Source organism: Ceratina calcarata, unplaced genomic scaffold (assembly GCF_001652005.2).
Source record: "Ceratina calcarata isolate Rehan_Ccalc_2016 unplaced genomic scaffold, ASM165200v1 scaffold78.2, whole genome shotgun sequence".
In the NCBI taxonomy this organism is placed as follows: domain Eukaryota; kingdom Metazoa; phylum Arthropoda; class Insecta; order Hymenoptera; family Apidae; genus Ceratina; species Ceratina calcarata.
In genome coordinates, this window is record NW_017179105.1 from 3394490 (window position 1) to 3405491 (window position 11002).

Genomic DNA, 11002 nt, shown 5'->3' on the forward strand with positions numbered 1-11002 from the left:
ATATATATATATGCAAGTAAATCTTACTGCCATTGTTCTTGGATAGAAGTTAAAATCTAAATCCAGAACCAAAACCTTACTGTTTAAATTGTGTGTTAGTATTTAAATATACACAATTGTATGTTTTATACGATGTTATGAATGTCGTATTGCTAATTAATTACTATACATATATAGATATATAAACGTACCTTTATACATATTGCTACTACTAGTTGTTTTCTGTTCCCCTTCAAAAATAAAAATTTAATCACACTATTTTATTACTAGGATACTAAAAATAATAAAAATCTAATACAATATTTTCTTTTGAATCAAAAACACATAGTTGATTTATAACATTTAAATAATATACTATTTTTATTCTATATTTGTAATTTACAGTTCTGTTGTTATTCTATACAATTGTTATTTTCTTTTCATTTTTCTGTTATAATCAAGTCATTAATAAAGTAACTGTTCGTCAACCTGTAAATATGGATCTTATTTTCAAAAACGTTCAAGTAAAAAGGAATTGTTATTTGACATAACAATTTTTACCTGTACTTGTTGAATTGTTTCCGCTATTTGTGGTATTGTTCCCTGCTGAACCATTGTTTCCACCTCCGTTTCCATTTGGAAATCGACCCCGTCGGCAACCAGCTTTTCCATCATGATGATGTCCTACAGGAGATTGCAAATTTATGGATATTGCTGATACCTGTTAATAAAAATAAATTTCCATACACAGCAAAAAAAAAAAATTAAAAAAAGATTATGAAAACTAAATAATAGTAGAATATCGTTTCATGAATAAATCAGCGCGCAATGCGCAATTATACATATACACATATGAATATCATTATCAGCGATATAATGCAACGCCCTCGTTATTGAAGAAGATATGATAAATTCGCATTTGTAATTAGATATTTATGTTAAAAGGTACAATTAGAATCTTACCGCGAGGAAAAATAACATAAAACAAAATAAATACACAGTAAGTAATTTCATACTGAAGTGGTTGAATGGAAAAAGATATTGTGACAGACACTTCGACTGCTTAGAGCTTAGACTAGTATCTGAATATAGAATGATCATGCGTTCATATATACCAGATGCATGGTACAATTATAATGTTTATCTCACGATCTCACATCAAAAAACTAATTTGTCCTGTCACATTTCCTGTAATCTTCCGCACAGTAATTACATTTTTCTATCTTTCATTTTACGAATGGAGTATCCCTCTTATACAATACCAAGAAATATGTAGGTGTTATTTCCTTGTAATAAAACTTAATGGCAATAAAATTGTACAATAATGCTTGCTGTGACACAACACAGAATAACACAAAATACATATATATCACACAAGATAATTATCAGAATTTCGAGGAACTCGCTTGAATTAATTGTTTCTGCTAAATTTACCTTGTAAATATTGTACATTTAAAAAAATATAAAATATTTCAAATATAATATTAGTGTGAAAATTTCTATGTCTCCTTTCTCCTCATACTTACTCACTCAAAAACAGCAGAACTGAGGAGGATGTCCAAGCAGGACTCTACATTTTGAACAAGATCACGTGTTACTATTTAGACGCATGCGTTTCAAAGTTTCAACTGCTGCTGCTGACATTGACTTTGACTGGCTTGATTCGCACGAGCGTTTTGAAATATATTTTTCTCTCTGACTTGTAGGCCTTACATTGAAAAACCGAAATACAGACATATATTTTGCATTGGGTTTGCGTTTTTTTAGATCATTGAAAATTCTCATACATGCAGGAACATTCGCGCTCGTTTCTCTAGCGAAAGAGCATGATGAAAAAGGAGAATCTAATATTTTTCAGGCAGGTATGTAGCAAAGCGCAGATGAGAATAATGTCTACTTATACTATAAGTAAGTAACTATAAGTCTTATAGTTACTTACTTAGATGTAATGAAATAAGTAATGAAATTTAAATATAAGGCCCACAAACCAGGGAGAGAAAAATATTGTTCAACGAACTTGTCCATTGAAACCGTTCAAGCTGTCGCGGAAACTGCTCTGCTCGTGCAAAGGACTTTTCCTTGGTATATGTATCATATCGTCGCGCACCATCGCGCGTGAAATATAACCATCATGGACAGAAGAAAAGTAAAAGGAAGTAGTTTACATAAAAATTTGATAGGGAGCCAGACGTCACTATCATCTAGTAGTTCGTGTCGAACTAGATTATCTACAGATGAGCTACTATCAAGAAATAACAGCTCATTGTTGGCTGGAAAAATCTTGTCAAGTCAAAGTAAGTTTACTAGAAGACTTTTAAAAACTATCAGAGCGTTTAAATAAAATATTCGTAGATGAAGACAAATCGTTGAACGATGATATATTTTCGGAAAAAGATTGTGAGTCCCAAAAAAGTAATCAGAAAGAAAATTTAATACGTGGGAAACCATCGTCACGTAAACGAAAATTGCCGAGTCCTGATGATGATGATCTGGGTCTTCCTCTGGCAGAGTCTACAGTTTTAAAAAAGAGACGAGATAATAGCAACATTACACAAAGTCAATATGAAAACAATAATCAGGGAACTAGTTCTAACGCATCATCAAGCACTCAAATACCAACACGGGAAAATGTTGACAACGTTCTCATTGAGAAATGTAAATTCATCAAATTTTTACATGAATCTGGCATTAAGATAAATCCAAATGCTCCGCATATTCTATGTACGTAATATGATAAATATTATCTTCATCTTAATCTTGTTATGCATTTGATTGAAATCAAATTCTATTTATTAATTTATTGTAGGTAAGGATATCATAATAGTTCAAAAGAAAATGAAACAATTGCTGAATTCAAATAAGTATGAAAAATCAGAATTAATCACACTAATGGAGAAGTATTTTGAAAATGAAGAAAATCTTAAAAATGCTCTTATTGATATGGAAGTATTAGATACTAATGAAGTGGCAAATATTTTGCATACATCATGTCTTGTAAAAATTCTATTACAAGTTTCAGAATTACATCCAGAAATATATAGCAGTCTCCTGACTAAACTTAATGAAGCTGTTCTTATAGCGTATGTTTTCTGTTATTACGACAGCCCTTTGGAGTTCTCCATAACTTTTATCATTTTGTCATTTCCTTTTTCAGTGATTCTATGGAATCAGTACCTTGGGCTCTTCTATTACTGCAACAATTTCGTTTCCTGGATGTTGTAATTAATTCTGATGCTCTGACCAGTAGCTTAGAACAGCTCCTAGAATCTTGTCCTCTATGGTTTCAAACTGAATTAATAACATTCTTACCCGATATTGTAACTGACAAACAACATCAAACTGTGGCTGAAATTCTGAATAAACTTCTAGAAGAGAATACTGTATTAGTAAAATCAGTATTAAATTGTATGACCAATTTAAATCTTGGCAAAGAATATTTGGAGGAATTTAAAGATAAAACATTAAACTTGTTGAAGACAAACGTTAAAGTAAATGCAATACCAGCCATTGTAAAGTACGTTTCATAATTTTTAAATATTATAGCTTAATATAATACTAATTATCTTATAATTATTATGTTCTACAGATTTGTTTTAGAAGATTATTCAAATATAGACATTTTTGAAAAAGCATTAAAAGTATTGCGTGATACTGATATGCAGCCTCTCGTTGGGGAAGATGCTGAAGAGTGCTATCAAAATCAGTTAGATGTATTCAACAATTTAAAAATGAATATGCTTTTCTCAAAGAATGTAATAAATACAACCTTAGCAGTTATAAAAGATATCACTAAGGATCCGAAGACGTTAGATATTATTCTGTTGCTCCTCATATTTCAAACAACAGATATAAAAAGAAAACTCGTGGAAACAATATTTAAACAACACATACGATCTGGCTTTTACAGAGCTAGCTTATTAAATATGCTGTATAATGATTATAAACATGTTTGTATAAAATAACTATTAGATATATTTAGTTGCTTAACGTCTAAGAAAAAATAAGTTAATGTTTTTCCAGGTAGTACAAGAGTTACAATCAACTGTGTTACAAATATCAAGCAATTTATTAAAGACGGATGAACGTGTATTTACTGATTTCGCTATCGATTGGATCCGTTTGCAGTTCAAGTGTCATAAAAATAATATATTTAAACAACGAGAGATTTTAGAAAGAATTATATTCCTCATGGGTGATAATGACCAGACTGTAAAAAATACTTTATTATTTCTTTGCAAAATGGTCGAAAAGGAAGAGGATAGAGAATATTTGTTGTCACATTGTAATCATCTTCGTATTTTGCTGGAAAAGATGGATAACTTGAATCTAGAAGAGGTTGGTACATTGAATGACTTATTACAACATTTGTGTACAAATTCCAGTGCCACAGCAGATTCTTTGCACGACGATCTATCCATACTGATGCAGAAACAATTATCTAATTTTAAACCATTGTAGGTATTAATACGATGAAGAATAACAATAAAAAATGAACAATAATTAATTTTATTTTTGTATTCTAGAACAAAGTCTAAAGGTGTTTTGGCGGCAGTAATGGCTATAAAACATTTAATGCAAAAAACAGAAGTATCTGATATTGCCTACAATTTATTTAGTAAGCATAATAATATTTACATTAGTATACATTTTCATATATAAGAGACTTATGATAACAAGTTTATTTTCCATGCTAAAATAGAGACAGTATTAAATAACGTAAACAATTGTCCAAGATCACAAGCCCTCTTTTACGATCAGTTGTCATCCATCATTTTGGAAACGAAAAATGTCAATACAGACTTTATAAAGTCTCTCGCAGATCATATCGAAGAACAATTTGTTAATACAAACATGATAAACAAAACAAATTATAGGTATATTTTATAATATTTGAGACGTATAGTATTTCCTATTACATTTCCATCTTTTTATGCTACGTTACATTTAGAGGAGACTCTGTTCCTAAATTTGGATTAAATAAATCAGAAGACGAACCACGAAATTGTTTTATAACTTTTGAAAATAAAAAGTATGGAGCGATTGTTCCAATATCTTTTAAACTTCTCCGAACATGTCATATAAGGCTCAGTGAGAATAAAGATTTGGGAGCCATAAATTCTCTTTTGGGATGTGCAATCTTAATGCCAGAAAGCCTTGATATAGCAGAAAATTCGATAGTGGATTTAGTAATATGTTGCATTAATTGGTAAGAGAAATAAAGATTGCATGATTAAATTAAATACACGAATGCTTGATGAAACTTAATTTCAGGTTCCGTGAAGTGATCAGTGGTTTTGTTATACAGAAAAACCCTTTGTTAAGAAAGCAAGTACTACAACGACTGGATAATCTAATAGATTTACAAACTGAACTGAGCACATTACTTACGTTGTGCGATACAAAATATCAACCACCTCCTTGTTATTTTCATAAATTTCCGCTGCCACCGTTTTTTGGAATAGATAAAAAAATTGGCAAGAAAGGGAAAAAAGGGAAGAAAAAATCGCTTAGTTTTAGTGAAATTAAAGATTGGGAAACTGGTTTCTTGATATGTTCAAAAAACCCAATTTATTTCAGAAAATTCGATGCATCGGTATGACTACATTAAAAACATATGTAGTTACTTAAATTAAGGAGATTTTGTCAATATAAATGTGAATGTAATCTTTTATAGATAGTGCATTTGTTGGATGTTAAAATGGACATACATGTATCACAATCTGTAAGACATGGGATATCTGTGAAGCAAGTTTGTTTCATTGTCCAGGAACTCTTGGCAATCCTTGAACACGATACTAACGAAAAATGTATAAAAGATTTAATCGAATTGTTACCTAAAATTTGTGCAAAATTGCGAGATATTGTAGAAACTTTACGAGAAGAGAAGGATAATCAAAGTAGGGAGGCTGCTCGATTATTATTACGTCTTCTAACAAAAATTTTCACTTGGAAAGGATTTGAAAGTGTCACATATAATATATTGTTACGAGGTATGTGATATATTTGTATAATAATGTGTTATGATTTATAGTATATTATAATAATTTGAATTTTCTCTTTTAGAGGGATTACGCATTTTAGCTAGTCAAATTGATGAAAATAATATTACGTTACGATCTTGCAAAGAGCTTGTCACAGAATCTTGCAAATATTTTGAGTCTTTATCCGATATTGCTACGCAGATATCATTGTCAACGTCATTAATTGATATGTGTCAATCATTAATGAAACATTCTGAATCCTACACTAAAGAAAACAAAGAGAAATATGGTAAGAAGTATTGTACATCTTTACAGATTAAGTATTGAACGTTCTGTTCTTTTTAGCAAAAATGGCATTTGGGTTCTTATGTCTTCAATGGCCGGAAGATAATCATTCTAGTACTCAATACAAATCAGCTGTAGTTCAATTGTTAAATCATTGGATTAATAATGAACCACTACCGCTTCAAGTAATAACTTCAATTTTAGAATGGTTACCAGATGAAATTTTGAACTTGGAGAAGTCTCGAAACAGTTTGAGTAGAATACCGTCAATAACAAAGGCTAACTTTCACTCTCTTTTCAAGAAGATATTTGATGGTTTAATTAGCGGTATAAAAATAGCGCTGGAAATGGCTGACAGGTATGTAATTTCTACTTCTAATTGTTATATCAAATAAGTATCTCATACAATTATTTTTTCTTATAATAGAGACCCTAAAAGAATAGAGCTATGGTATGAGGTAGGAATAAATGTTCAGAAATTAGTTCAAATATGTAAAACACTAACAACAAAAAATAATTTACTAATTTTTATAAAACAAATGTCTATATTGTTGAAATCTTTTCTACACCTTGGTATGCCAGTACTTGAGCATAATTTGAAATACCAAACAGAGGAGGTAACCAAGATATTGAAAATGATGCAAGGTATAAATATCATTGGCATGATAGAATCAGTAGTGTATACAATTAAATAGAAAATTACACAAAATTATTAATTTAGATGGTACGCGATATTTGCACAGAATATGTTGTGATAGTGCAGAAAAGAAAGATACTACGTTGATGAAGTACATTCCTGCAGCAAAATCTGTTTTAGAAAAATTAATTTTTTGTGTCAAAGGAATGTTAGTTCTTAACAATAGCCCTGCTGCTTTTTGGATGGGCAATCTTGTCAACAAAAACTTAGAAGGTCAAGAAATTTTTTCACAGGTTTGTTAAAGTTTCATTCATTTCTATAAATACATAATTCTATGAATTACTGCTTACCATGTAATTTTGTTGGTACTTTCAGAACATATCATCAGAAGATAGTAGTAGCATACAAAATATAGGCGATACACTTGATGATGCAACTAATATATCTTCAGATATATTAGCGAGCGATTCTGATGATGTCGCTGATGATGATGATGTACTGTAATAATTTTTTACAGCAGTACAAACAAATGATTCCATCAAATATAAATGAGATACCTCAAAGGAAAAAATAATATACTTAGTTAATATATTTTAATAACTTACCAAAACTCATTCCTATATCAGTATTATTTAAGAAGTTATAATATGAAAACTAAATTTGTGAGAATATTACTCACATTTATTTGTATCAACTAAGTTTCACATAACAATTTGTTATTAAATACTTGACGTTTCCATGTTAAATCTGGCATAAGTGTTTCTTCAACAAATGTCATTTCATTCCGACCATTAACCAGTAGTATAGAATGAGTTCTTGTACCGTATCCATCGGTTACCACACAAATTGAGCTCAGTTCTTTATACTTCACTGGACAACGTCTTTCCAATTCGGGATCTGGTAAATATCTGTCAATATTTACAAAATGAATATAAGTTCACAGCTGTTAAAGAATATCCTTTGACTTGCCTTTCTTTTGATTTTAAAAACGTCAACAATTTCTCAATAAGGTCAGTTTGCTTTGACACCTTAGTATCTTTAATAATAGTTTTGAACATTTCTTTTCCTGCTTCAACTTTCTTAAATGGAATATTAAGACCGCTGTTACTAAAACCCAAGATGTTCTCTTGAGCTAAATCAGGTCCTGTTGAAGTTTCAGAACTACTAAGGTAATTCACATCTGCAGTCCTAAACAAATTTTTCTACATCAATATTTTATCGATTGGATTATAAAAAGATATCTATCGAAATAATTGTAATTAGACAGATCATTAAATCATACGTACAACAAATTTACTAACACCAAGACAAAAGGATTATAAATTTGTTTCTTATTATTTTCCTCGTGTAACTTATTCAAGTACGAGGTCGCCGAATTCTTTGATGCAACAAAATTAGGCACTAAAAATCCCCTTCCTTGTTTTGGAATATTAGTTACGGATGCCTCATTAGTTAAATTCAGAATGATGCCAGCTTTTCCATTTAATGACACGGCTAGCCATGTTCCACCTTCTTTTCCAGGCTCCATATCAGTCCCTAAGATTAATATGAAATTTCATGTTCTTAATTTATTGTTCAATATTATATAAAATTAAACATTTTACAGAAAAGATATGTATATATATGTAAGTATATCACATTTAAACGAAGTGAAAACACAAATCAATATCTGATGCAATTCAAGCATACCTCCTATACATTGCGGATGATCTTTCCAATAATGGGCTGGTAATGAAGGCCGCTTAAGATATTCATCACGATTTGAAGCCAAAATCAATCGATAGGACTCAGAAGCAGCATTAGGATTACGATAAATAAATAAAATACACATAGTTAAAGCAATACTATTTCTAAGCAACAAAAGACTTGTTCTCTTCTTCTTCGATTCTGAATTTAAATCACATTGTATAATGGTTCTGATAAGACTATTATTCACATCTTAGCCATAAATTAAGATAACGTTTTATTTGTACTTAGGAAGCAAGATATTAAGAACCAATATATCTATGAAGATAGTGAACAATGATTGGTTTATTTTTGTAATTCATAACTGTAATTAAGATTACAAAAGAATGTAGTACTTCTTACATTTTTAAATACATATGTATTATTACGTATTTCAGAAAATTATCTGTAGATGAATTTTACCAGAATGCTTTTAAAATTTTTAATGCAGAACTAGTCAGTAAGATGTATAAATACATAACCGGTGTTGTATGTAAGTACCACTAGTCCTTGTCTTTTATTACGTCAACGTCAACATTTACACTGATTTGCAGATAACTTTTCACAATATTTTATCACTGATAATTTTCTACTTATTGCGCCAACTTATTTCTTTGCGTTTTCACCCTGTATATTCGTAAATAGCACATTTTGCACAAAAGAAAAGATACTTATGAGAAACGCAGAAAAAACAATAATAATTCTTGTGCGCAGATTCCTCGAAATTAATCGATATATCGACAATTACTTAAGCGCGAAACCTGTATAACGGTTTGAAAATTTACAGATTTAAGGGCAAGCATTTTTTATCAGAANCATAAACTTTATTTTAAGAAATTCCTCCAAACTTATTTCTACATTGATATATGTTTCTATTACAATTTGTTTTGAAGAAGAAATATATGCTCTACTTAAAATTGCATTCCTCTCTTATAATTTATAATTCACATTACTAAAATGCCCAAAGATTTTTTTACGCTAGAGGTTTCTGGCAATGAAAGAGCCCACTTTCTTAATCCTGTCAGTAAAACTGAACTTGTGACTACAATTGCCCCTCCTACTGAATAAGGGTTTGGTATTTCATTGAAAAATAATACTTGCCAAAAAAAGGCAAAAACTATATCTGCTGATCTTGCTATTGCAACTGGCCCTGCTTGCTCCATTTGTAAAGCTAATGTTAATAATATCTGACCCCCAAAACTAAAAAGAGCAAGAGCGACAACTAAGAGTCTATCAGTCCCACATCGAGGTAAGCACAGTGCACCTATAGCCCAAGATATAACTATTGTTTGAATCAAAGCGAATGATCCAAAATTAGTCATAATTACTGAAAAGTGAAGGCCCTTTAAGGCTCTTAATAGAACATAAGCGTTTGCACCGAACAGAGTCGCTGAGAAGGCTGCAGCAGCACCCCATAAATCTGCATGTTGTGTTTTTATATGCCCATCTGAAAGAGACTCTACTGTGTGTCCAAAGATGAGTGGTGGACGTGTTATTAGGATTACACCAATCAATGTTAAACACACTGTGATAACATTGAATAAGCCACAAGGCTCCTTTAAAAATATTTTTGCAAATATAGCTACGAAGACAGGAACAGAAAATACTATTACAGATGCGTCAGCCAATGGCATATGTCGAAATGCATAGAAACTTAGCATCAAGCCAGTGGTCCCCACAAAGCTTCTTAATATTAGCATTAATCTACGACCCTTTGGAAATGGATGTTCTCCTTTGTATATTACAATTGGTATTGCTGGCAATAATACGCCTACAAATCGGAATGCTGCCAATTCCATTGGATTTACTTCAACTAGGCCCTTTACAATAACACTGCATAATGAGAAAAATAGTGATGATAATGTTGCCAATATTAAACCAAGATAAGGGCATGATCTGCATAATAGAATGGAAAATCGTTTTTGTTGTGTTGTTGAGTTCCTTTCAATTTCAGCATCAACTAAATGTTGCAGTTCAACATGCTCTGACATGTCTGAAAAATATAGTAAATAAACAGTTAACCTTAAAAATAAATGACAAATTTAAATGAAAAAAGAAACAAGAAGTAAATTTATTGGTATTATAGTTAAAAACGTTGATTTATTTAGATATATTCTTAACATTATTGCAATGATAATCGCTTACCTGTAAGGGATTTAATAATTCATTAACCACAGTTGCAGATATATTAGCAAAATGATGTAATAAATAATTAGTGTCGTGCATTTATAAATTATTTGGAAGACTAAATTATTTTAAATGTTCTGATAATACATTCTCGTTCATTGCCACTGACAATGTCCATCACATTTTTTTTAACGTCTCTCTAGCTATTTTAATTTAGAGGTTCAGATATCACGTTGTCCCGTACATGAAATAACCAAGTAGGATCGTA

At 30.7% G+C, this 11002-nt stretch overlaps 4 protein-coding genes across 4 annotated transcripts in view; 1 reads left to right on the plus strand and 3 right to left on the minus strand.

Moving 5' to 3' along the window:
• The first annotated feature begins 1719 nt into the window (after window positions 1-1719).
• On the plus strand, window positions 1720-7474 carry Fancd2 (Fanconi anemia complementation group D2). The gene is made up of 17 exons (XM_018034337.2): window positions 1720-1841; window positions 1958-2273; window positions 2332-2700; window positions 2786-3059; window positions 3134-3493; window positions 3566-3926; window positions 4000-4433; window positions 4503-4594; window positions 4679-4853; window positions 4928-5185; window positions 5251-5572; window positions 5654-5969; window positions 6043-6249; window positions 6306-6603; window positions 6673-6890; window positions 6967-7175; window positions 7258-7474. The coding sequence occupies exons 2-17, from the start codon at window positions 2111-2113 to the stop codon at window positions 7384-7386; spliced, it is 4185 nt and encodes a 1394-aa protein (XP_017889826.1). The 5' UTR covers window positions 1720-1841; window positions 1958-2110; the 3' UTR covers window positions 7387-7474.
• LOC108630820 (transport and Golgi organization protein 2 homolog) lies at window positions 7349-9373 on the minus strand. The gene is made up of 6 exons (XM_026818149.1): window positions 9031-9373; window positions 8572-8932; window positions 8169-8418; window positions 7852-8070; window positions 7562-7790; window positions 7349-7439 (listed from the first exon to the last, which is right to left on the minus strand). Exons 2-5 carry the CDS (start codon window positions 8711-8713, stop codon window positions 7577-7579), a joined length of 825 nt encoding a protein of 274 aa, XP_026673950.1. The 5' UTR covers window positions 8714-8932; window positions 9031-9373; the 3' UTR covers window positions 7349-7439; window positions 7562-7576.
• A 41-nt stretch (window positions 9374-9414) lies between these two features.
• LOC108630563 (solute carrier family 35 member G1) lies at window positions 9415-10996 on the minus strand. Its single transcript, XM_018033914.2, has 2 exons — window positions 10753-10996; window positions 9415-10600 (listed from the first exon to the last, which is right to left on the minus strand). The coding sequence occupies exon 2, from the start codon at window positions 10596-10598 to the stop codon at window positions 9552-9554; it is 1047 nt and encodes a 348-aa protein (XP_017889403.1). The 5' UTR covers window positions 10599-10600; window positions 10753-10996; the 3' UTR covers window positions 9415-9551.
• Window positions 10749-11002, minus strand: part of LOC113465055 (zinc finger protein 862-like) — a 3506-nt gene continuing 3252 nt past the window's right edge. The window contains exon 3 of the mRNA XM_026818384.1: window positions 10749-10752. Within this exon, the coding sequence (XP_026674185.1) occupies window positions 10749-10752 (4 nt within the window). The remainder of the gene's footprint in view (window positions 10753-11002) is intronic.